Raw genomic sequence first — 23,769 nt, forward strand, 5'->3', positions numbered from 1 at the left:
TCAGAAGGCGATGGAAGTTCTAGCGCAGAAAGGATGTTTGGAAAAGGAGAAACTGAAGAACATTGACTTTTGTGAGGACTGTGTGATTGGAAAAACACACAAGGTCAGCTTTGGGCAAGCGAAGCATGTCACAAAAGGCAAGCTGGACTACATTCATTCTGACTTATGGGGATCTCCTAATGTTCCACCAAGCCTAAGTAACAGCCAGTACTTCCTGAGTTTCACAGACGATTGGTCCAGAAAGGTTTGGGTATATTTCTTGAGGACCAAAGACGAGGCATTCGAAAGATTTGTAGAATGGAAGAAAATGGTAGAGGTTCAGTCAGAGAGAAGAGTTAAGCGACTTCGTACAGATAATGGACTAGAGTTCTGTAACAGGAGGTTTGATTCGTTCTGCAAAGAAGAAGGGATAGTACGTCACAAGACATGCACATACACCCCTCAACAAAACGGGATTGCAGAGAGACTGAACCGGACAATCATGAACAAAGTCAGAAGCATTCTTAGCGAGAGTGGACTTGAGAAGAAGTTCTGGGCAGAGGCAGCGGCTACATCTGTGTATATCATAAACAGAACTCCATCTACCGCAATTGAGTTTGAAATACCCGAAGAAAGATGGACTTCAGTCACGCCTAACCTTTCGAGCCTGAAGAGATTTGGGTGTATAGCTTATATACACTCTACAGAAGGGAAGTTAGATCCTAGAGCTAAGAAGGGAGTCTTTGTTGGCTATCCAGAAGGAGTGAAAGGCTACAAAGTTTGGGTTATAGAAGATGAGAGATGTGTCATAAGCAGAAACGTTGTGTTTAGAGAAGACGTGATGTTCAAGAGCTCCTTAAACGAGTCTGAGGCAGGTACATCGAAAGATACTCGTTTGTTGACTAACCAAGTTTTAAGTTTTGATGATGCAGGAGACCTGAGAGACTCAGACGTTCAAGGTGGAGCCAGTCATGATGTAATACAAGAAGAAGAAAAGCAGAACACAAATGAAGTTGAAGAATCTCAGGAGAAGGATCTAAGTGATTATCAATTGGCTAGGGACAGAAGTCGCAGAGAGATACGCGCACCTGTCAGATTAGAAGACTATCAGGTATATCCTAATGATGAAGATATTGCTGGTTATGCTTATCTTGTTGTTGAGGATGCAGGTAGAACTGAACCTAGGAGCTATCAAGAAGCTTTAGAAGATCCAGACAGAGACTTGTGGTTAGGGGCCTCTGACGAAGAAATGGAGTCTTTGAAGAAGAATAAGACGTGGGTGCTAGTAGACAGAGTAATGTCTCATAGGCCAATAGGATGCAAGTGGGTTTTCAAAAGGAAAGATGGCATATCTGGAGTGGAACCACCAAGATACAAAGGGAGATTAGTTGCAAAAGGATATAGTCAGAAAGAGGGGATAGATTATCAAGAGATCTTCTCCCCTGTGGCCAAGCACGTCTCCATCAGATGTCTTTTATCTATGGTAGTTCATCACGACATGGAACTGCAGCAGATGGATGTCAAAACGGCGTTTCTGCACGGGTATCTTGATGAGACGATTTACATGGAGCAACCAGAAGGTTATGTAGACAAGAAGTATCCTGATAAAGTCTGTTTGCTTAAGAGGTCTCTGTATGGGCTGAAACAGTCACCGCGACAATGGAACATGCGATTTGATGAGCTCATGGCTAAGCACGGTTACAGCAGAAGTAACTTCGACCTATGTGTTTACTTCAAGCAAATGGAAGACAAACAATATGTGTATTTGTTGCTATACGTGGATGATATCCTAATAGCTTCAAAGGTGAAGGATCATGTACTTAAGCTAAAGGAGTTATTGAGTGAAGAATTCGAGATGAAAGATCTCGGTGAAGCCAAGAAGATTTTGGGTATGGAGATAGTCAGGGACAGAGTTAAAGGGTCGCTTACGATATCTCAGGGACACTATTTACAGAAAGTGTTGGATGCATATGGAATGGATCAAGCTAACAGTGTTCTTACTCCAATGGGAGTTCACTTCAAGCTTCGGTCAGCAACAGAGAAAGAGTACAGAGAGCAACAAGACAGAATGAAAGTGATTCCGTATCAGAATGTAGTTGGTAGTCTGATGTACGCAATGACTGGAACTAGACCTGACCTTGCGTACGCAGTGGGTCTTGTTTGTAGGTTCATGAGCAAGCCTTTGAAGGAGCATTGGTTGGCAGTGAAGTGGGTCATGCGTTATATAAAAGGAACGAAGGACATAAAGCTTTGTTATACGAATGAAGGAGATTTTGAGGTTGAAGGCTATTGTGATTCCGACTATGGAGGAGACTTGGACAGGAGAAGGTCAATTTCAGGAATGACGTTCACTGTGGGCGGTAATGTAGTTAGTTGGAAGTCCGGGTTGCAGAAAGTGGTGGCATTATCTACAACCGAAGCAGAGTATATTTCATTAACAGAAGCTGCAAAGGAAGCGATGTGGTTACAAGGGTTCGTGAGAGAGTTAGGCTTTGAACAAGGAGCTGTGAAGATTCACTGTGATTCTCAGAGTGCTATTGCACTGGCAAAGAACGCAGTGTTTCACGAGAAGACAAAGCATATGGCGATCAAGTATAACTTCATCACAGATTTGATATCAGAAGGTTATATTCAAGTAGTGAAGATCGCAACAGCCTATAATCCAGCAGATATATTCACCAAGGTTCTCCCAGTTGGCAAGCTTCGAGACGCCTTGGATATGCTGAGGGTTTCAAGAAACTAAAGAAGGAGACTGTAGGCTCAGGTGGAGCCTGCGGCTGAGCGAGTATGCTCAGGAGATCAGAAGCTGAGAGAGTTTTCTCAGGAAAGTGTTTAAGCGTGAAGGTGGTTCATGCGAGTGAACGGTGTGTTCATGATAAAGAAGGTGGAGGCATTCATCTTGAGTCACTAGAAGAGAAGGGAGCAAATACAAGACAAGGTGGAGATTTGAAGAATGTGTCTTAGTATTTTGTAAGTAATCTAGTACTCTTCTCTCTCTCTCGGGTTTAGTTGAAATCTAATTAGGATCTGGTTTAGGTAAACCGGAGTTATCCGTTAGTTAGTTAAACGAGAAGTAGAGATGTCGTTTTGTATAGAAAGGGAGAGTCTTTAAATAGCTCAGGTTGTTGAGCTAAGGGGTAAGTTCTTTAGTTGATCAAGTTTGTTACGATCAAGATACGTAGAGAGAGAGGAGAGATTAGGATTGTATCTCGGAGCTCGCTTGTGAGCAAGAATAGTGATTTGCTGGTTCGATCCCAGCTCCGGTGAGCTATAGCGGCCTTTCCGGTACGGAGAGGTGCGGTGAACACCGGGTCAACATACCGTCGTGTCTTCTTCCGCTTTATACTTGTGATTGAGTTGATTACAGGTTGAGATCCAGGAGAACGAATCGTACAATTTCATTTCTGGCAAACAATAATAGCAAATGAATCTAGCAAAGAAAATAAAACCTGAAGTATATAGTAAGAAATTATTGAACATGATTACTGAAGAGATGGGTGATGAAATAGTGCAATCATTCGTCATACTATGCCAATGTCATAAAGACAATATGATAGACCACGATGATGTATATATATTACAAACTCTACTATTTTAAAAGCAACTGCTTTAAAGGCTTCTCAATCTTGGTAACTTGGTGTCATGGAGGTAAATCGGAGTGAAAAATATACAGGTAGAGAAAGAGCAAAATAAAATAGTTGATAACAAGAAAGAAAAAGAAATAGTGCAATAATTAGCGAGGTCTAAAATAATTTTAAAGTTCAAGTAAGATTTTAGTCCAAAATCATGGCTTGGTACGCACTTAAGAAACTAGTTTAAAATGGTTAGGTTTCTAACGTTTTAATGGTTAGGTTTCTAACGTTTTAATTATAATATTATAAACTATGAAAAATATTATATAAACGATTCACTTCAAAGCGTTCTATAAAATTCTACATAAAGATATTCACATTATTCTAAAGATCTCTTACAGTGTTTTTTAATAATTTATATAATTTGCTTTTTGTAGAACTTGAAACACAGATTTTATGGAATAGAATCATAAACTAACAATTTTAACAAACAACTGAATTAAAAAGGGTTTCCACAGAGAAGTAACCAAAAACTCTGGTTTGGTAGGCAATTAAGATATTAAAAATATAAACTATATAATTGATACAAATATTAATTGGAGCGGAATGTGGTAATATAGATTGAGGTAAAAAAGTATACTATTACATATTGGGTAAGAGTTACAAGAGATATGATTGACAATCTGAGATATAGACGAGATTAACTATTGAATCAAAGTAAATTACAAAGAGATATGATTTTCAATCAGAAAAAATTACAAAGAGATATGATTTTAATTAAGATAAACACGAGATTGACAAAAGCACTTATAGCAAGTGAATAATAAATCAAATAATTTACATTTACAGAACAGAGAATATGTAAAAGGGAAATGGTGCCAGCTATTAAGGTTTTAAAGTGATTAGAAATTTTCTCTCAGGTCAAAGCTGTCATCTCTCTCTCTCCTATACTCGTATTCCTTTTTTCTCTTCTCTGTCTTTATCTCTCTGTTTCTTTATAAGCACTTCTCTTTCTTTTCTCAAATCTTGGAGAAGAAAGAAGCAAAGAATTCTTGGGAAAGAGTAAAAGACACAAAAAGTTAAATCTAGTAACATCTATTGATCCAATCAGCAAATCAAAATCTCTGCAACAATGGCTGCTCTTCCTCTCCGCAAGGACAACAAGATGCATTGGTGGTTCACTCACAAGAAGGTACATAACAAAATCATCCAACTTTTATTCAGTTTCATATCCTGTAATGGGTACTCAAAAAGATATTAACTTTACATTATACTCGTTCAGCTTGTTGATAACTACATTAAAGACGCAAAGTCTCTAATGGCGAGTGAGGACCAAAACGACGCTGCTTCAGCCATTCATATACTTGACGCAGCTTTATCGATATCGCCGCGTTCGGAAATCGCGTTAGAGCTTAAAGCCAGAGCTTTGCTTTTTCTCCGTCGCTACAAGGACGTAGCTAACATGCTTCAAGATTACATTCCTAGCCTCACACTCGCCGCTAAAGACGAAGAAGGGTCTGTTTCATCCGACGGTTCTTACTCTTCCTCCTCCTCTTCCTCATCCTCCTCTCAACTCTCCAGGAAACTTCTCTCTCCTAACCGCGACTCCTCCTCCGCCTCCACTCCCTTTACTTGCCTCTCTCTTTCTGACTTGAAGGAGAAAGTAATGGCAGGGATCTGTAGAAATGGCGATAAGGAAAAACAACAGTGGAGGTAAATTTCATTTTTTTTAGATATATTGAAAGTTTGAATATTTATGAAATTAGTAATCATATTAATTCTCTAATTTTCAATATATTGAAGGTTTGATTTTTAATGAAAATAATAGTTATATTAATTTTCTAAAATCTTAATATATGACAAAAAATAATTATATTAATTATTGTTATTTTCAGATATGCTGTATTGGGACAAGCTTGTTGCCACCTAGGATTAATGGAGGACGCATTGGTTCTTCTTCAGACAGGAAAACGCCTCGCAACCGCCGAGTTCCGTCGTCAGAGTATATGCTGGTCCGACGATAGCTTCTGCATCCTCCTCTCCGACTCCGAGTCATCATCCTCCGCTTATTCTCCTCCAAGAAAACTCCCTGAATGCGAAACCGTCTCCCGCCTTCTCGCACACACAAAGGTCCTCCTCCGCCGCCGCGCGGCCGCATTCGCCGCGTTCGACGCCGGACACTATTCAGAATCCATCCGCCACTTCTCCAAAATCCTCGACGGACGCCGCCGTCCTGCACCGCAAGGCTTCCTCGCGGATTGCTACATGCACCGCGCCGCCGCGTACAGATCCGCCGGAAAAATCGCGGAGGCGATCGCCGATTGCAACAAAACGCTGGCTCTGGAGCCGTCGTGCATCCACGCGCTGGAGACGAGGGCTGCGCTTTTGGAAACGGTTCGGTGTTTGCCTGACTCGCTTCACGACTTAGAGCACCTGAAGATTCTTTACAACACGATCTTACGTGATCGGAAGCTTCCCGGACCGCCGTGGAAGCGACACAACGTGAAGTACAGAGAGATCCCCGGGAAGTTATGCGTTTTGACGACGAAGTCGAAGTTTTTGAAAGCGAAGATTGCCAATGGAGAAATCGGGAACGTTGATTGGTATGGATTGATCGGAGTTAGACGCGGATGCTCAAGATCCGAGCTCGATCGAGCCAATGTCGTGTTGACTCTCCGACATAAGCCTGATAAGGCTTTGTTGTTCATTGATCGTTGTGACTTCGCTGATCAGAAGGAGGTTATCGCTGTTAAAGATCGGGCGAGTATGGCTTCGTTGTTGCTTTACCGTTTGATTCAAAGAGGTTACTCCGTTTTGACGGCAACGATAGCGGAGGAGGAAAAGAGGAAGATGACGATGGTGTTGACTCAAAAGTCAACGAAAGTGGTTGAAGAACACGAACCGGTTGAGAAACCTGGTTCGGTTAAGATAAACGGTTTCTCGGATATTAAACCGGGAAATTCAAATGCGTATCAAGGAGTTTTCTGTCGGGATCTTGCTGCGGTTGGGAGTTTGCTATCTAGGACCGGTTTTAACCAACCGATTCCAATGAAATACGAAGCACTCAGCTGTTAAATGCTTAACCGGGATATTCACGAACCAAGAAAGTGGAAACGACTCCTTTCCCGGGCGATTTTAAAATCAGTTAATGTATCTATCCATATATGCATGTAATAAAATTCCGCTATAATTTTTTTTGTCACTTTTAATATTCGTCTCTATTAAGTTTCTTGTCTTTACTTCTGCAAAGGTAATGCTTAAAGTGTTGGATTTAAATTACTGCTCCATTAAAGTCTTGACACGCATATGGATACTAGCCTATAGTTTCTGATATATTTAAGAGATGTTCCTCTTAGATTTGTCAGATTAAAATGGATAAGTGAGTCGAGTCTGACACAACAAGTTAATATTTCAAGGAATCCTTATCTACAAGTTTGGAAGCTTATAATGTGGTATTGGTGTTGTTTAAATTAGAGAAATTAATGATTTGGTTTAGTAATAATCTGAAAGATGGGTCGTTTTTTATCCAATTATTATTGGAATAAATTCACTTATTGGAACCTTGACCACATTTAGGAAACTAGTTGGGTTTGGTCAAATTCTTCCAAGTTTTAAAAATATTAGAGAGAGAGAGAGAGATCTTAAAATCTGCTATGCAATTATTTATCTGCCATTCTCGCATTTGGGTTTCAGAATAATCACTGAACGCCACAGGGAATACTATGCAAGCTGCAACCTATTTATTAAAAAATAGCATCATCGTCATCTGACTCATCTCCCTCTTGACTACACATACACGCACATATATGTTGACATTAACTAGTCAGTATACATTTTTTGATTGTTGCAGTGATAGACACGTTAAACTAAACAAGACATGGACGTGCAAGTCAAATTATTTTGGCCATGGTTAATATTAATAATGTCCACATAATTTATATCATAAAGGAATTGGTTCATTTTGAGCTTGAGTTGGGTGAATGTGGTCGAATTAACACATACGTAAGATGTGAAAATTGGAAAATGTAAGAAAATTGAGGGTGGGAAAGTTTAAATAAAGAAGCACGTGATGTATAGGATGTTGGAGACATTGGAAAGAGGATCAGTCGTGGCCAGGTATATGAATATGATGATGTCAGTGTGTATCCATGTGAGCCTATCATGTGTACTTATTACCCCTGTTCGAAACTACGCTAGGCGCTAGTCGGGCGGTGACTCCGGGCCTAGCGAGTTATCGAAAAATCGGGGATTAATCGGGGTATACGCGGGGACTAGTTTTTATTATTATTATATTTATAATAATATTTAAATTAAATATATAATATAAATATATTAGAATATAATAGTTTTTTGTATATTATTGAAGTTTTAATTTATTGGTTTAACAAAAGTTATTGTTAATGTCATATTTTTATTACAATAATGTTTATATATGTGTCAGTATATGTACATACGTCCAAAGACGTTGTGGTCTATTGGTGTTTGATGTTGTCAACCTCTTATGAGGTACAGGGATCGATCCACCAATAGGGTGTTTTTAATTAATTTTTTTTTTAAAAAAAACACCTATGAAACAAAGTCCCACATCGGTTAAACATAAGGAGGGGTGATGCTAAAGACGCTTATAAATACTCATTTAGAGTTGCCATCATTATAACTTGCAATTGGGTTTCCATAAACCGGCTGTAGGCCCAATAGTTCAATTTTTTTTTGAGTTTTAAGCGTTTAAGACTGGTAATATTACGCGGTCAACGCGGTCAAAGCGTGTTAACGCGGTCCAGCGCCTAGTGTGACCGATCAGGTCATAATCGCGGCGGTTGGACTCCGAGCAACGCCTAAGCGGCTGCCTAGGCGGCTAGGCGGCCGCGTTTTCGAACAGGGCTTATTACTAGTTTAATCGTACCACTTTATTCATTTTTAATACTCGATATCGTATTGAAATTTTTGAAAAGTAAGAATTAATATACAATAATAAGGTATTAGACTATTATCTATTAGTCATTGGTCAGAGGAGCAGCGATGGAGTATAGTATTATTTTTCATGACTTATACCCAACGAAAACAAGCGTAACTAGCCCAGTCCACCCATAGCTGATAAATTATGTTTAGTGCGTGACAGAAACTAGATCCAGTTTTCCAATCTGAAGTACCTTACAAGTTACACAAGCAAGCATATTGAAAACGTCTGTGTTATCTAACTACCACTGAATATAATATATCTAAAATGTGAATACGAACAGCTTTTTAAAGATGGGGATGGCCAAAGAGATGCCATTATAAAAATAGTATGTAATAGTAATGGAAGACACATCAAATCCATCCGGTGAAACCATACAAGCTAGCTCAATTTTATGGGCCTTAGTCTTATTCTCTGGCCCAATATATTGCAAAGGAGAGTATACATTTCTGCGGAATGGGGCTCGATAGTTGGTTGGGTGGACTTTGCGCGGCGTTCAATAATAGTGGTTGACATTAATACCCCCACGATCTGCGTTATGTTTGGGTTCGGTGTATGCGTTAACAGTTAGGGGTACTGTCGTAAATGCGATAGCTACCTACCCAGCTTCGACGTGAACAAAACGTGTCGCGTCTAGTATCTTGTAACTTGTAAGCAGAGACTTTACTCAGCTACATCAATTTCATCTGATCGGAAACCATCATCTCGGCGATGGGTTGGCTGACGAGATTTCTAACAGCGGTAGCGTTTTTAGCCGCCGGAGTTATATTCTCACCGGAGACATTCGGATCTCTGTCGAAGGGCGAGAATCCAGCGAAGGTTTTGATATTCGTGAAGCTAGCTCATCTCCTCAGCTTCGCTACAGCTTGGGGAGCTGCTCTCTGGGCTACCTTCATCGGCGGAATCATCATGTTCAAGTAATCGAATCGAACACCAACTCTCTCTCTCTCTCTCTCTTGATCATCTTCGAATTGGTCAAATTAGGGTTTATGTGTGATTCTGATTTGATTAGGAACTTACCGAGGCATCAGTTCGGTAACCTCCAGAGCAAGATGTTTCCCGCTTATTTCACTCTCGTTGGTTCTTGCTGCGCCATTTCACTCTCTGCGTTTGGTTACTTGCATCCATGGAAGTCATCTTCTACCGTGGAGAAGTATCAGCTTGGGTTCCTTGTCTCCGCTTTTGCTTTCAATCTCACCAATTTGCTCGTCTTCACTCCCATGACCATCGATGTAAGTTTACCATCTTCAACAATGCCATATAAGGTTCCTATGTGTTAATGGTCTTTTTATTAACTTTTGGTGTGTGTAGATGATGAAGCAAAGGCATAAAGTAGAGAGAGAGAACAACATTGGAGATGAAGTTGGTTGGTCCAAGAACAGGGAGAAGGCAAAGACTATCCCTAAGCTAGCTGCCATGAACAAGAAGTTTGGTATGATTCACGGCTTGTCATCTCTAGCTAACATCTTTTCTTTCGGAAGCCTTGCCATGCATTCTTGGTACCTTGCTGGGAAGTTGGATCTCTAAGTTTCTTTGTCACAAAGGTCTGAACTTTTTTTATGTCACCCTTCATGAATAAAATCTCTTGCTTTGTAAAATCGTGAAACAGTTTGCTATGGTAATATAAAACTAGATGTTCCCTTTTTCACTGGAATAATTGATGTGTGAATGCGATTACAGAATAACATGGCTAAGTTTTACTTAAAGAAACTAAAAAAATGTTCGTGTGAATGGTGGAGTAATACACCATAGACACTCGTAGTTAACAATCTAATTGGGAGAAAGAAGATGATCACTAGTTGACTACTCCCTGACGCGACGAATCTAGCTATGAGTTTCAAGGAATCTCTCCCAGTACATATAATGTTTACGATTAAGAACTTGGCCCGCCATTGATCTCGTTCAGTCTTTATCTGCTTCAGCTCCTTGCGGATCACGTGCCTCAATGCTTTCAGGTAAGAGCTCATGTCATGGTTTCTTTTGATTTTTCCTTCAGACCCGTAAGAGCGACGGTCGCTGAGAATCTCTAGAGGGTGCGGTGAGTTAAAGAACACTGTCTTTGCTGCCCTTAGTCCTTTATCTGTTTCATCGGTGTTCTTAGATGTTAGGACATAGAGACCACTTCCTGGTGGAAGGAGAGGGTGTGGGGGAGAGAATCTCTCGGATGGTTGTAGGATTAGAAGCTTTCCCATTGGAGAATACAATAGATTCTGCAGAAAAAGACATAAGAGTAAGCGAAGAAACGATGGTCTGGATCAAAACAGCTTGACGTTACCTGGTTATTCAGACAAGGATGGTTGCGGAAGTTTTTATTCAACGCCTTGAGAAGCTTTGCGGCTCGATTAGGGTAACTGCAAGAGAACGCTCGAGGAACAATATCTCTATGCATCGAGATCCCAAGAAGATGACTCTTAGGCAACCCGAGTTTCTCAAGAAGCCTGTCGCCTCCGCACATGATGCAAGGTGAACCAAATGTGATCACCGGAAGCAGAGAAGAAGCCGGGACTTGACCTCTGATCAGAAGCATTAGGTTCACCAACAGCGACAAGCTTCCTCCTAGAGAGTGTCCGCTGAACCGAAGAAAAGCACGGTTCTTGCCACGAGAATTGAGGTGAGCGTGAACTTCAGGTAACATCTGTTCGTAGATTCCTTTCGCAGCTTCGTATATGCCTCTGTGGACAGGTACATCAAAGTCCTCGAATGGGACTGGCTCAAAGAGAAGGTTAGCTTGCCATGAGGCCAACGAGTCGGATCCCTGTAAAAGAAGATGATAAGCTTATCTTTTGGCCAATAATCTCAAGACACCATTAAAAGAGCAAACTACCTGAATAAAGAAGAACCTGGTGCTAGTTTTATCATCGTCGCATACGAACCACTCACAAGGCGGTGAATGGTTGGACTTGAGATCATCGGCCACCGCCTGCTTGACTTCCTCTTCCGCTGCCACGACGGCTGTAACGGAATCAGCGGTGGCCATTAGAGAAGCTTCGTTCTCTCGACGTCCAAAAGGAAGCACAGATTTCGAATGGGAGAAGAGACGAGATGCTGCAGAAGCAGCTATTCTGTAAGCAGCAGCTGGATTGATAAGCTTCTCCTCCTCCTCCTCCTCATTGCTATTCTCATCCTGTTGGTCAAGACTCGATCTCTTCTCAATTGAGGAAGTCACGAATCTAAGTTTCTGATATTTCAACAGATTCTCAGGCTGTGTAACAAACGCAAAAAAACAAAGAATCAGAAAAACAGAAGAAAAGTGAAGTTTTGTTTGGATCTGTAAAAGGTCTTACCTTGATGTTGGGGATTGAATAAGCCAAGTTTCCCAGATAGGATAGCTTCGCGAACATCTGTGCATCATCCAAAGGAATTTTCATGAGCATCTTCGAGAAGTTTTCTCGATCAAACACCATCTCCTCCTCCTCCTCTTCCTCCTCTTCATCATCGATCCTGCAGAAATCGCATGACTCGTCCTTCTTCGAGCCTTCCTCCTCATCTTCACCATCACCGCCTCCTGAGCGTTGCCTCTTCCCTTTCCAGATAGACCCAACCTCCAGAATCTTCAAAACCCAGTTTCCGTTCCTCTCCTCTCTCTCCAACAAAACGGCGTCGTTGTCGTCTCTCGCCGACTCCTTTCTTCCCTTACCACCGATCCGAAGAAACTCAAGCGGACGACGCGAAACCCGGCGCGGCAGAGATCCAGACGTTCGTCTCTCCTCGACAGAGCCTCCGATCGCACGTATCATCGACGGCCCCACCGGAATCTTCGGAGATACGCATTGCACCGACATTTTTAAGAAAACGCCAGAGTCCATGTCCTTTGATTTATGTTGAACAACTGTAGATACGTATACACATACGTATACGTATACGAGTTGGCGAATTTTCCGGCGTTGGCGTGCAAGTTTGAATCAATGTCTCCTCGTTTTTGGTCTCTTCTCCGATCAATCTTTCTTTTGACAGAGATGTCTCTCAACTATATATATACACATACACATTTATGTTTTGTTGGAAGGCTGGTGAACGAACTTTAAATTCGCCTTATTGGTGCATAACCTTACTTAGGAAAACAATTTCCCTAACCTTATTAATTTTGAAGGTGATTAAGTTTGCATTTACGTAAGGAAAATAATAATATTAGACGGTTAGGATCTTTCTGGGTGGAGCGGTAACTGGGGACACGTGGAAGGTGAAGAAGTATCTGAGAACCTGACCCTCCCACGTTTCTTGGAATAAATTAGGTTGCTGGATAAGTGGATATCTTGTTGGGCTTTTTTTTTTTTTGCCATCTATTTTTATTTATAAAAAAGCTGAAGCCCAAAGGGCAAAGCCCAAGCATACAAAACAAAGTTCTAAAACCCACTCATAAAAGATTAAACCAAACCAAAATTCAAAAAGCCCAGAAAAATAAGAGTGAGGTCCAAACTACAAACCCCCTTCCCCACCACGTGTGAGAGTACGCAAAAACGAGAAGACACGTGTGTAAGGATTGAACACGTCCCCTTCCCCACCGACTTGACAACACCGCCGGAACTGCTAAAAGTCTCTCCTCCGGAATCACACCGGAAACCTGAGACTCACCGTCTTAACCGACAAACTATTCTTTACCAAAGGCAACCTCTTCACCGGATTCAATCGGGACCTATCCAAACCACCGAAACCACCTCCAACAACTGTATTGGAAGTTTAATGGAATCAACTTTTTCAATTGAAACACCTGAGCATCGGAGAGCTTCAATCGAAAACAGAATCGAGATCTCATCCGAGCTAAGACCCACCATCACCATAATGAACCCGTCACACTCCTCGATCACTCCCGAGTAAACCAAACGACACTAACCCGATTCATCGCCGGAAAGAACGCCGGATAGTTCCGCCAAAGGGGCACGAACCACTAGAAACAAGGCCGGCTACACACCGTCAAGAGGACCGCCGTGTACCAGAGTCGATATTCACTGTTCGGAAGGGAACCACCGCGCCTCTCGATCTCTCAAAAGTTCTGAGAGAGAGAGAGAAGAGAGAGACTACCATTCCCTTTCCTATCTTGTTGGGCTTTCAATCCCAACAACTACAAACCTAAATTTGTTGCCTAATTAATAAAAGTCGATATAATTTTTTTTTTGTTGGTTCAAAATAATTATTATTTTTAGTCAAAAAATAGCTTCAAAATATTGACAAGACTTTTCCGTAATCATAATAATATTTTTGATTGACTCAGTGATAACTAACCCACAAAAGAAGGCTACTGGAAATAGAATTCACACGAGTAAAAATGCATAATTATGCACTCATTTGATCAACAAAAGCAAAAGACAAATTTCATCAAAACCTCCTATTGGCTTTTCTCACCTTCTTCTTTGTCTTCCTTTCTTTTTTACTATATTAAAACCTAGCCATGTTACATCAAGGACCACCACAAGTTCTCTTTTAAACCCCAAACTTCTAAAGAGAAGTGTACTAAGCCAAGACTTCTTTAATCTTCTTCTTCTGATCCTCGGTGAGAGAAGAAGGAAACAAGACCTCAAATGTGACAAATAGGCTGCCTTTCTTTGTGCTATAGTGTAGTGGCATCCCTTCTCCTTTAAACTTCTTCACTTCCTTGGGCTTTGTAATTCCCTGTTTCACACAGATATTATTCAATCCAGAATCAGCCATTAGGTCATAAAGATCAAACTCGAGTGATATCGTAGAGAATGTTAGTGTTTACCTTGGAACTGATGTCAACTTCGTGCTCATCCAAGTGTTTGAATGATTTCTCAAAACCAACTAGCGCCTCAACCTGAATGGTGTTTATTTTAAGTAGAATCAGTAAACAGATAAGTTGTTGGTCTATGACACAGAAGATCTCTGTGGAATTTATTTACCAGTGTAATGTTGACGTTCATGTGTAGATCGTTGCCATCTCTCCTGAACCGGGCATGTGGTGCTGTTTTGATTCGGAACTGCCAAATAGACAGGAACGGTTAGTTCTCTAATCTTGAACATAAACGAAATCAAGGATCGGGGAAAATTAGGGAAGAGGCTAACCTTAAGGTCACCAGGGTCACCGTCGAGAATGGGTTCACCATCTTCGTAGAAAGACACTTCCTGAAAGGAGAGAGAGAGAGAGATTGATAAGCTCACAGTGATAGGTAGCATTTAAACATAAGGATGTAAAGTAGAGTTTGGAGACTTACTTCTCCGTCTTTCATTCCTTTCTCGATATCAACTGTGACAAAGTATCCTTCGCGTTCGAACTTAACATTTGGGCATTTATCACAGACCTGACAGGAACCAGATATGTTTTAGACAGGTGGGCTTGATATTGGACTCAATTATCAAGAGGATAGATTGAGAGAGAGACTTGAAACCTTACCTGCTCTGTCATCTGTTGGAACATTCCAGGACCAATTTGCCTGTGATAAACCTCATCCCTGCAGTTGCAATTTCTCTTTCCAGGAGCTGGTTTTATTACATTCTTTTCCCTCCATACCTGATAGTTTAACGTGGGCATAGACCAAAGTTAAGACAAGTCATTTCATGCATTTGTCTCAGAGCCGATCTATTCTAACCAAAGAATCTCGGAATGACACTATGAAATCCTGTTCACTGATTAAGTAATGAAGCTAAGCATATTTGAATCAAAGCAAAATTTTCCAAACGAGTTCCAATCCATGTAAAGACAAAGTGATGATAAAAAGATCTTGACATGGAGCTTAACATACCTTCATAGACCCTCCCATATATAAATCTTCTAGAGTGGCCTCAAGTTCCACAATCACGTCATCACCCTTGACAACCTTCTCTTCTTCCTCCATCGAACCACCACCACCAAAAAACCTAATACGCAGAGCACATGAGCAAAATCAGTTACATTTTAACACAAATCTACAACATTATCAAATCTTAGAATCTATTCACACAACAGTCAAGACCCTTAAAAATTTCCAAATTCATTGGTAGCCAATATCCATACATATCCCTAAGATTGAAGCTTTCAGGGCATAATAATCTCCTAAACCCAACTAGTTCATGTCCCATGATTCATATAATCTTGATTCCAATTAAACTCGGATAAAATTTATATTTTGCATTGGTCTTTAGTTTCATTAGAGACTGTAGAAATCTAAAGAGAATAAAAAAAAAAAAAGCTTTACTGGCTAAAGATGTCCTGCATATTCATGCCTCCTCCACCTCCACGTCCACCATTAGCAGCATGCTGTTTCAGCCCTTCTTCACCATATCTGTTATACACCTCCCTCTTCTCCTCATCCGAGAGCACTTCATAAGCTGATATAACATCAACACATACACCAATTAAGTCAATTTCAAAGAGTTATCCATCAGAGAGGAAAAACACGGACCGTTGTTAATCTCGGCGAATTTGCGAGTGGCTTCCTCGTTTCCTTGATTCTTATCGGGATGATACTTCAAGGCGAGTTTCCTGTAAGCTCTCTTAATCTGTTCGTCAGACGCACCTTTCGGCACTTGCAACACATCGTAATAGCTTTTCCTGTATTCAATCACACCCCGATAAGCGTTTTTCAATGACTCGCATAACAAGGCGCTGCGCAATACAATGCACTAAGTCGAGCTTACCCGGCGAAGACGCAGATGGCGTAAGAGAGCGCGAACAATACGATGCATAGATTCGAGCGCCGAATCGCCATGGAAACGGAAGTTCGGAGAGACTCGGATCTCTCTCAAGGCTTTACTCCAAAGCTGAGATTCAATGCAGAGTGAAGGAAGATCTCCTTTCGATCGGAAACTCGAATCTCTCTCACTTTCTCTTCTCTTTCGCGGAAGGAACGATTCCAAAACCAATTTAGAATTCGAACCACGTGGCTGAGTTACGTCTACATTGCAACGCTTAACCAATCAGGACTAAGTCTACGATACACTTAACCAATTAATATTAGCCACGTGGATATATGACGCCAGAATCGCTGACTGTTCTTTTTCTTCGATTTTACTATTACGACGTCGTTTCTAAAGAAATTTTTTATAAAGGCCCATTTAGAATGAATATGGCCCATATCTATATGGGCTCAGTAAATCCAACCCAATGATAGGTACATGGCGTGTTTGAGTGTTCTGTTCCCTCCGCTCTCTATCTTCCCGGCGACGATGTTTGCGGCGAGAGTAAGAGCTTCCCTTAAGCTTTTGCTCCACGGAACCTCTCTAAATCGAAACCGTTACTACTCTACTTTTATATCAATATTTTTTCAGATATTTGAATCCGCTGGAAATGAAAATTTCTCGAAATGGCTAATTAGGTGTGTGTTTACAGGTGAAATTGTAGCGACTTCTAGGCGTGTTGTACTTGATAGGTGAGGTTTTCATTACATCTTTCATCGCTGTGTTCGTTAAGGGTTTTGGTTATGGGGGTTTAAGATGTTTTAACTTATGGAGTTTCTTCGTGATGATAGATTCAATGATGGGGATGAGACGCTTACTAGCTTGCGAGTGAATGGAAGCGGAGTAAGAACCAAACTTTTCAACTGGGGATTCCATAGTAGTTCCATACAGTGTTATTCCTCGGAATCTGATGTAGGTACGCTTGTTAACCTCAACTTACTTGAAAATGCAAAAGGATGAAACTTTGTGCTCGGTCTTGACAATGGAGTTTGAGCCTGTCTTCTTTTCAGGAGTGAAAGCTCACACAAATATGGATGATCTTTTCTCAGAGCTGGGTTCTGTGAAGAAAGATAGGAACCGGGAAGCGGTTGTGGAGCTGTTAACTAAGAAGCCAGAGCTTTCTCAGGTACCCACTTATAATCTCCTTCACTTTATTCTTGGAATGATCAAGCTTGGTGCTTTTAGTTAGCAGTGGAAGATTATAACTTCATTTAAGTGAAGAGATGTGTTTTTTTTTATTTTTGCCTAGAAAACCAAAGGCAAGAAGAAGAAGAAGAAGAAGAAGGAGAAGCATGAACAAGCTTCTGATTCAGTTTCTAAGCCGAAGTTGCTGACAGAAAAGACTGAAGCTTCTGAATCAGTTTCCAAGCCCAAGTTGTTGACCGAAAAGCCTGAAGCTTCTTGGGTATGATGAATACGTTTTTAAATATTTATTCAAACTTTTGTTACCGGTGTTCAAGTTTAAGAGAGCACACTGTCATTTATTTGATTCCTGAATGTTGGTTGATTCAAGAATGATTGAAAGCTCTTAACTGTCCTCCGTACCTTGTTCTTATCAGAAGACTAATGGCAAGAGCAAGATGGAAGCACATGCCTCTTCCCCAGCAAGAAATGTTACGGACTCCTTCTCCAAGCCAACCGAGTCATCCTCTCCAACAGATCACGAATCCAAGGCCCAGGAGGAAAAGGAAACTAGCTCCAATGGTTCTTCTACGTCTGTTACACCTTCAAAACATCCCTCTTCGGTTCTGGTTATAAGGATTGGTAATCTAAACTCGGAAACAACTGATTCAGAGATACACTCGAGGTGCTTGTCCATTGGCTCTTTCGAAGGACTTGCTAGAGTTAGTGAGGACAGTGTTGAGGTTTCCTTTCGAGCTAGAAACATGAACGAAGCAAATTCTATTCTGAAAAAGTAAGTTAAAAACTGAAGATGTTTGGTTCTTGATTTATAATCTTTGAAGGCTGTTGTTGCATTACACTCTTGTTAACTTCTCTTTGCAGGCTAAACAAAGCAACCGTAGATCACACTAAGTGGACGGCTGAGATTGTACCAGAAGCTAAAGAAGCTTCTAAAGAGCAAATGGGAATGAGGATCAGTAGTTCTTTCGAAGATATGAAGACGCAACTAATGATGCGACAGATTCTTGTGAGAGACTTGGAAATGTTGGTGCACTCGGTAGTACATCTGGAGAATCATCCAATGGATCAAGAAGGAACTAAAGCTTTGCAATGTTCTCAAGATGCCTAATGGCGCGAAGCCTAATGGCGCTTTTGCTTATTTGTCGAGTCTCTCTACTTAATAATCATCAACTGAATTGGGGTTAGTGTGATAAATTTTAAAGTTAGGGACTGTAACGAAACTATCACAAATTACAGGATGAGATGAAGTTTTTGAACCCCGTTAATGGTTTTTTATGGGTACTGATCTGCGCAAAGTTGCTTTTGGGTCTAATTTTGCTGGACTCGTTAATAAATGTTAAGCCCATTGAAACTTGTACATGTTCATGAAAAAACGATCTCATCTTTTTCCCAATTTCTTTCTTAAATTTATGATATCAGATTATCAGTTGTGATCAAGAAAATAAATAACCGTTTGACATTTTTGTAATAGAAAATGATATATATATATATATATAGATATATATAAAAATTACAGCTTACACGATTTGTTTATTGGAAATAGAAAGTTCCCACACAGAAACAGTGAGAAAGATCAGATCAGCACAGCCAAGTGATGAGGTGAACAGTAACAGTTAATAGAAAGCTGTTGGCGATTGATTGAAGTGACACATCCCACGTCTCTTTCTGCAACTTGTTTGTATTTTTTGGCCTTGAAAATATGTTTCCTCTCAATTAATTCTATTAATCTTCTGTTTATTTTTGAACAAGAATTATAAATACTATGCTATGACATGGGACGGAAGATTCTTCAAGAACTAAAATATCTCCTATACGTTAAAAAAAAGCATTAAGGTCCCATGACATGACTGTCTTTAATGTAAATCTGGCCCAAATAATTACTATCATTGGAGTTTTATGGAGGAGAAAGGAGTGAGATTCTCAACTTTTCAGAGGAGTGGGTCATGTTAAGGTATGGACCTGCCTCTGTTCTTAATACTCTTCTGACTCTTTCGGCAACTCACGTGGCCTTCTTTTCCTAATCTCACAAACAAATAATCAGAGAAGTTGTAGAGGGCCCAAAACGAAGACAAGCTCATGTGGGTTGGATCGTATATTTCAGATAGATAAGACAGCTAAATATGTTTTTGTGTGATGTGCGGTGTGGATCTTCTTAAGGTCGCTATACGTGCACGTAATCTCATTTAATATTCGGTTCTATTTCAGCGACAACTATTGCCGCAGCAGTGGCAGCAGAAAACGACACCGCTGCATTATTTGATAACTCGTTTTTAATTGTATTTCCTAACAAAAACCATTACTGTTAGGTACATATGGAGTTTCTGCAACCATGTTTTCTGGAGCAGAACCGGAAGCCATTACAAAAATATACACCATGACCGCATATATTTAAGAAGGCGATTAGCTTCACGATTTGACATAAATCCAATTAATCATAGAACATTATTGTGCACTCCGCAAGAAAAAGCAACTTTGATGTGTATTTTTTTTTTTTTTTTTGGAACACTAACTTTGATGTGTATTCCAAATTCATTTTAGGTCTTTTTGTTTTGTTGTCCCAACAAGAGCAAAAATTGTCATGTCATAACCTGAACTTTATAGTTTCAATAACAAGATCATATGGGAACAACTAAAAGTATGATGAGCAGATCTCGTGTTAATCAAGTGAATATGAAGACAAAAAACTTCATATATTATTACTCACGGTAGGGTTCTTGTCAACAAGAGATGATGTATATTGTTTACTTTATTTAAGTCTAAAGATAATATCCAAAAGAACGAGTAGATATATTAACTACAAAATCACATATTATTTAGCAAAAGAGCATTAAGATAAGACTTGAAAGATGCAGTTTCAATCACCAAATGTTTAATAAGACAAACCACAAATGTGTCATCATGTTAGATGATGAAGATGCTCTCTCTCTTTTAAAATCTACACACACGTTACTCCAAAAAAACAAACAACTCACTCATGGCCCCAAATCTTATTTTATTTTTCTTCTCTCTTCTGCAGATCTCACAGAGTACTAACATAGAAAAAAACCCACCACCATTGTTGTTTCTTAACCTTAACTTCTTGGCCATAAGAATAATAAAAGTCACAAAAGTATTACAACACCACTGTAAACTTGTAGAATCTGAAATCATTCCCAAGAACTACAGAGAAAGAAACATAGTAATGATCTTCTTACATATACTATATATAACTGAAAAGATTACTGAATCCATAACCTATACATAAAAAAACATTTGCTTAACAATACTAATAATTGATTAATGACTTGAACTAGAACTTAAGCGGATGAAACCGGGTTTAAGCTTCGGGCTAAACCGTTCAATGCACTGTAACCTTTGGAACTGAACCCCAAACAGCCGAAGAGTCCATGCCTGTACGGCAAGTACGTCCTCTTCTTCATCTCCTCCGCTTGAGCTCTGTTCGTTGTGTAATGCAGCTCGTGAGCCGACGGCTGGGACCCCCGCCGTTTCGCTATTCCGTTTGTTGGTTTTCCGGCGGCCGGAGTCTTTTTCGCCGCCGGCGTTGTTTGTTTCTGTTTCTGCTTCTTGTTCTCGACGGCTGCGTTCTCCGCTTCCGATTTGAGCTTCTTGTCTTTGAAGTTGGAAGGAGAGAACGAGATGCTCGACCAGAACTTCTCCTTGCCGTTCCCTCTTCCTTCGCTTTTGCTCCGGTGAAGCAGGTCCTTGATGAATATCCACTTCTTCGAGTTCCTCCCGTACGACGACGATCGAGAGGAAGAAGCTGAGCAAGACGGCGTCGTTTCGGCTGACGTCACGTTTTCGTTACAACTACTCTTCGTTTCGTCCTCGTAGTCTTCCTGAAGCTTACGTATACACTCCTTCACCTCGCTCTCTTCAACGACTACTACCTCTTCCTCCTCGTTCCACTGAAACGCTGCGTTTCGTAGCGGAGAGAGAGATCTCGCTTTCCGGTGAACAGATCTGCTTCTCAGCTTCAGATCCCTCCCTCGCCTACCCTCCGCCTCCCCCTCCTCCTCGTCTTCTTCAAGATCCAGAAGCGGCGCCAAGACCTGAGGCCTCTGGAGGTGGGACGAGAGCTTCATCGGCTTGATCTGACCGTTGGAGAAAAGCTCCTCCGCGGAGGTCATCGGCACGCCGCCCAAAGGACCGCTGCTCGAAGACAACCGCGACGAGAAATCAAACTCGAAGTCGCCGGGGGAAGACGAGTCCAGCTTCGATTTCGATTTCTCCGACGCGGCGGCGGCAGAGCGGAGGAAGAAATGAATGGGACTCGACGGCGCGCTGAAGAAATAGCCCGGCGGCGGATCGCGGCCGGGACTCGACGGAGCGCTGACGAAGGGAGTGGAGCAAGCTGAGCCGGAGCCAAGATCGTCGCTGAAATCGACGGTTTCTTGCTCGCCGCCGTGGCCAAGACTCTCGACAACAACCATATTGTACTTAGGATTGTGACAGTGGCTTGTTTCTCAAGAAAATTAATTTTTCTGAGAGAGCGCGAGAAGCGAGGTGAGAGGAGGAGAGGAGCAGGTATGCTTATGCTATGCAGTGTATGTATGTATGAAGCTGCTTTTTATTCTTAGTATTTATTGACGCTTTTTTAAATAAATTAAATTTGCGATTCTCGAAAAACTTTATTTTTATTAATTAATTGTATAAATATTCGTATGCTGTTCTCCTATAGAAAAGAGTATATTACAGTGTACTCTATCTTTTGCATTATTTCATTTTTAAAATCGTTTAAGCATCTGACATGTTGTCTGCATGAATTTAAAGTTATAAAATCTACTGGAACAAACTTTATTAATTTAACGTAATTAATTATTTATACGAATATGATAATGTAGGTAATGGTATGGTTGTTGTTGCTTAGGATTCTGCAGGCTGATCCAATAAAATAAAGAAGACGAATCTACGGATGTTTTCGTAATCTACAATGTCATTTTACCAGTTTACCCATTTTGAAATAACCTCGATTTATTGTTTGAGAAAGATAAAACATTTTACGTTTTGCACAATATAATGATCAATCCAATGAAAAAAGGAATCAAATGAAATCTGATTTAAATATTAACCCATACCTTAATTAATAAAGGAAATAATCAACTAGTTAACCAAACTAACGGGGTAAAAGAGTAATTAGGTAAAGGCTATTTGGGTAAAGTGAATAAAGAGAAGACGTGGCTTCACGTGCTAAGCTATGATCGTGCGTAGAAGATGCTTTGTCCCTTGTTAATAAAATACAATTTCAGATGCCCATTAACTTATTGGGCTAAATTAAGTAATATTTGGGCTTTAATATGATGTAAACAGAATTGTTCGGGCCACAAACATGGACCCTGTTTGACCTGAATCATTGTTGACTAATCATACTCATGCATAACAACAACAACGTGTCTTACATTTTATACCAAATAAAGGAGTCGCCGAAGATTATTGCAGGCGAGAGAGCCCAATGCACGATCCGCAGGAAATAATACAAACAAAAAAGAATAATATTATCAATGTATAATCTGGGAGCACCTGTTCTTGATCCAGTGAAACCCTTTTTTAACCGTGGTTTTAACTTTATCTTCCATCGCGTATGCTTTGTACGTCGCGATTCTCTTCTTCCTCTTCGTTTCCGGGGTGATGAAACTCCACGGGACAGGAACATGTGCACTCGTACGTGTCGTCGGAACTGCTCCCGGCGGAGGTGGGATAGACAGCTTAAAATCCGACGTGCTGGACTTGGTCGGGTGAAACTGGGTTGCTCCACCAACGCCGTAACCCTTACCGTTAACTATCTCCATCCATTGGTCAACGGCGAGTGTCCTCGGATTAGACCCGAACCCGTCCATTTTCCTTACGCCGGAGCTTTGTCCGAAATGGAAAAAGCACCGGTTAAGGGTTATGAGACCGGATGGTTTTTAATTGACTAGCCAAATTAATAAATGGGGGCAGTGAGAGGCTGTGCGATTGATCAGGTGCATTTTCCTTTTTTGAACGATGGTTAATAATTTACGAAAACAAAAGGAAAAAATAGGTAATGTAAATAATCTATATATAGTTTTTTTTACTTCCAAGACATGTAATAGTATGATGTATGTTCGAAATAGTAATAATGTTAAACTCATTATCAAGATTCAAGAAGACAAGATTTTCATTAAAATACTTTATATATAGTTTTTGGTGTTTTATTTTGAAAACTTATTAGACATGTTAAGATGCTTTGTATATGGGATATGGCTAGTCGCTACGGTAAATAAATGATGCATACAAATGGGTCATATTATGAAAACATTCAGCCCATTTTCAGATAGTATTCTAGGCCGAGGTATGAAGCAAACATGATTTCGGGATCGAAGATATAGAAATGAAGGCAATTCCCGGAAGATTCTAGGCCCGCATGTGTTTTCAATACCATAACGCGACGTATACTTTTAAATTTTTTTTTTTTTTTTTTTTTTTTTGGTAATCATGTTAAATTTCATACCATTTTCAAGAGTTTACATGTTGCTTAGCAACTTATTAGAG

At 40.4% G+C, this 23,769-nt stretch overlaps 7 protein-coding genes across 10 annotated transcripts; 3 read left to right on the forward strand and 4 right to left on the reverse strand.

The window, feature by feature from the left end:
• The first annotated feature begins 3,946 nt into the window (after window positions 1-3,946).
• On the forward strand, window positions 3,947-6,827 carry LOC103842063. The gene is made up of 3 exons (XM_009118670.3): window positions 3,947-4,743; window positions 4,834-5,264; window positions 5,447-6,827. The coding sequence occupies exons 1-3, from the start codon at window positions 4,684-4,686 to the stop codon at window positions 6,624-6,626; spliced, it is 1,671 nt and encodes a 556-aa protein (XP_009116918.2). The 5' UTR covers window positions 3,947-4,683; the 3' UTR covers window positions 6,627-6,827.
• Window positions 6,828-9,114: 2,287 nt separating this feature from the next.
• Window positions 9,115-10,162, forward strand: LOC103842066 (transmembrane protein 205). Its single transcript, XM_009118672.2, has 3 exons — window positions 9,115-9,425; window positions 9,521-9,740; window positions 9,820-10,162. The coding sequence occupies exons 1-3, from the start codon at window positions 9,220-9,222 to the stop codon at window positions 10,033-10,035; spliced, it is 642 nt and encodes a 213-aa protein (XP_009116920.1). The 5' UTR covers window positions 9,115-9,219; the 3' UTR covers window positions 10,036-10,162.
• LOC103842065 (phospholipase A1 PLIP3, chloroplastic) lies at window positions 10,150-12,465 on the reverse strand. The gene is made up of 4 exons (XM_009118671.3): window positions 11,793-12,465; window positions 11,333-11,710; window positions 10,784-11,263; window positions 10,150-10,718 (listed from the first exon to the last, which is right to left on the reverse strand). The coding sequence occupies exons 1-4, from the start codon at window positions 12,312-12,314 to the stop codon at window positions 10,206-10,208; spliced, it is 1,893 nt and encodes a 630-aa protein (XP_009116919.1). The 5' UTR covers window positions 12,315-12,465; the 3' UTR covers window positions 10,150-10,205.
• A 1,222-nt stretch (window positions 12,466-13,687) lies between these two features.
• Window positions 13,688-16,317, reverse strand: LOC103842067 (dnaJ protein ERDJ3B). Its single transcript, XM_009118673.3, has 10 exons — window positions 16,078-16,317; window positions 15,843-15,991; window positions 15,636-15,768; window positions 15,204-15,318; window positions 14,855-14,971; window positions 14,676-14,762; window positions 14,527-14,586; window positions 14,364-14,441; window positions 14,207-14,278; window positions 13,688-14,115 (listed from the first exon to the last, which is right to left on the reverse strand). The coding sequence occupies exons 1-10, from the start codon at window positions 16,146-16,148 to the stop codon at window positions 13,957-13,959; spliced, it is 1,041 nt and encodes a 346-aa protein (XP_009116921.1). The 5' UTR covers window positions 16,149-16,317; the 3' UTR covers window positions 13,688-13,956.
• A 7-nt stretch (window positions 16,318-16,324) lies between these two features.
• LOC103842068 lies at window positions 16,325-18,540 on the forward strand. Of its 4 annotated transcripts, none has more exons than XM_009118675.3 (7): window positions 16,325-16,672; window positions 16,769-16,808; window positions 16,908-17,032; window positions 17,127-17,242; window positions 17,366-17,521; window positions 17,676-18,031; window positions 18,121-18,540. In XM_009118675.3, the coding sequence occupies exons 1-7, from the start codon at window positions 16,555-16,557 to the stop codon at window positions 18,365-18,367; spliced, it is 1,158 nt and encodes a 385-aa protein (XP_009116923.2). In that variant the 5' UTR covers window positions 16,325-16,554; the 3' UTR covers window positions 18,368-18,540. The 4 variants fall into 4 exon arrangements, with proteins under 4 accessions (XP_009116923.2, XP_009116924.2, XP_009116925.2 ...); XM_009118676.3 differs by having other exon boundaries at window positions 17,679-18,031; XM_009118677.3 differs by having other exon boundaries at window positions 17,166-17,242.
• A 1,777-nt stretch (window positions 18,541-20,317) lies between these two features.
• On the reverse strand, window positions 20,318-21,834 carry LOC103842069. Its single transcript, XM_009118678.3, has one exon. The coding sequence runs from the start codon at window positions 21,687-21,689 to the stop codon at window positions 20,556-20,558; it is 1,134 nt and encodes a 377-aa protein (XP_009116926.1). The 5' UTR covers window positions 21,690-21,834; the 3' UTR covers window positions 20,318-20,555.
• Window positions 21,835-22,530: 696 nt separating this feature from the next.
• LOC103842070 lies at window positions 22,531-23,281 on the reverse strand. Its single transcript, XM_009118679.3, has one exon. It carries the CDS (start codon window positions 23,091-23,093, stop codon window positions 22,755-22,757), a length of 339 nt encoding a protein of 112 aa, XP_009116927.1. The 5' UTR covers window positions 23,094-23,281; the 3' UTR covers window positions 22,531-22,754.
• Window positions 23,282-23,769: the final 488 nt, after the last annotated feature.

Source organism: Brassica rapa, chromosome A09 (assembly GCF_000309985.2).
Source record: "Brassica rapa cultivar Chiifu-401-42 chromosome A09, CAAS_Brap_v3.01, whole genome shotgun sequence".
NCBI lineage: Eukaryota > Viridiplantae > Streptophyta > Magnoliopsida > Brassicales > Brassicaceae > Brassica > Brassica rapa.

What these genes read in the sequence shown, in the direction of transcription:
- LOC103842063 (XM_009118670.3), top strand. Translation starts at nt 4,684, where the DNA reads ATGGCTGCTCTTCCTCTCCGCAAGGACAACAAGATGCATTGGTGGTTC. An exon ending in GGTGGTTCACTCACAAGAAG is followed by an intron (nt 4,744 to 4,833) that starts GTACATAACAAA and finishes ATACTCGTTCAG; the next exon opens with CTTGTTGATAACTACATTAA. An exon ending in AAGGAAAAACAACAGTGGAG is followed by an intron (nt 5,265 to 5,446) that starts GTAAATTTCATT and finishes TGTTATTTTCAG; the next exon opens with ATATGCTGTATTGGGACAAG.
- LOC103842066 (XM_009118672.2), top strand. Translation starts at nt 9,220, where the DNA reads ATGGGTTGGCTGACGAGATTTCTAACAGCGGTAGCGTTTTTAGCCGCC. An exon ending in GGCGGAATCATCATGTTCAA is followed by an intron (nt 9,426 to 9,520) that starts GTAATCGAATCG and finishes TGATTTGATTAG; the next exon opens with GAACTTACCGAGGCATCAGT. An exon ending in TCACTCCCATGACCATCGAT is followed by an intron (nt 9,741 to 9,819) that starts GTAAGTTTACCA and finishes TGGTGTGTGTAG; the next exon opens with ATGATGAAGCAAAGGCATAA.
- LOC103842065 (XM_009118671.3), bottom strand. Translation starts at nt 12,314, where the DNA reads ATGGACTCTGGCGTTTTCTTAAAAATGTCGGTGCAATGCGTATCTCCG. An exon ending in CCAGGTTCTTCTTTATTCAG is followed by an intron (nt 11,264 to 11,332) that starts GTAGTTTGCTCT and finishes CTTCTTTTACAG; the next exon opens with GGATCCGACTCGTTGGCCTC. An exon ending in ATCCTTGTCTGAATAACCAG is followed by an intron (nt 10,719 to 10,783) that starts GTAACGTCAAGC and finishes CTTTTTCTGCAG; the next exon opens with AATCTATTGTATTCTCCAAT.
- LOC103842067 (XM_009118673.3), bottom strand. Translation starts at nt 16,148, where the DNA reads ATGGCGATTCGGCGCTCGAATCTATGCATCGTATTGTTCGCGCTCTCT. An exon ending in ATGCAGGACATCTTTAGCCA is followed by an intron (nt 15,319 to 15,635) that starts GTAAAGCTTTTT and finishes TCTGCGTATTAG; the next exon opens with GTTTTTTGGTGGTGGTGGTT. An exon ending in AAGTTGACATCAGTTCCAAG is followed by an intron (nt 14,116 to 14,206) that starts GTAAACACTAAC and finishes TGTGTGAAACAG; the next exon opens with GGAATTACAAAGCCCAAGGA.
- LOC103842068 (XM_009118675.3), top strand. Translation starts at nt 16,555, where the DNA reads ATGGCGTGTTTGAGTGTTCTGTTCCCTCCGCTCTCTATCTTCCCGGCG. An exon ending in AGGCGTGTTGTACTTGATAG is followed by an intron (nt 16,809 to 16,907) that starts GTGAGGTTTTCA and finishes TCGTGATGATAG; the next exon opens with ATTCAATGATGGGGATGAGA. An exon ending in GCAAATTCTATTCTGAAAAA is followed by an intron (nt 18,032 to 18,120) that starts GTAAGTTAAAAA and finishes TTCTCTTTGCAG; the next exon opens with GCTAAACAAAGCAACCGTAG.
- LOC103842069 (XM_009118678.3), bottom strand. Translation starts at nt 21,689, where the DNA reads ATGGTTGTTGTCGAGAGTCTTGGCCACGGCGGCGAGCAAGAAACCGTC.
- LOC103842070 (XM_009118679.3), bottom strand. Translation starts at nt 23,093, where the DNA reads ATGGACGGGTTCGGGTCTAATCCGAGGACACTCGCCGTTGACCAATGG.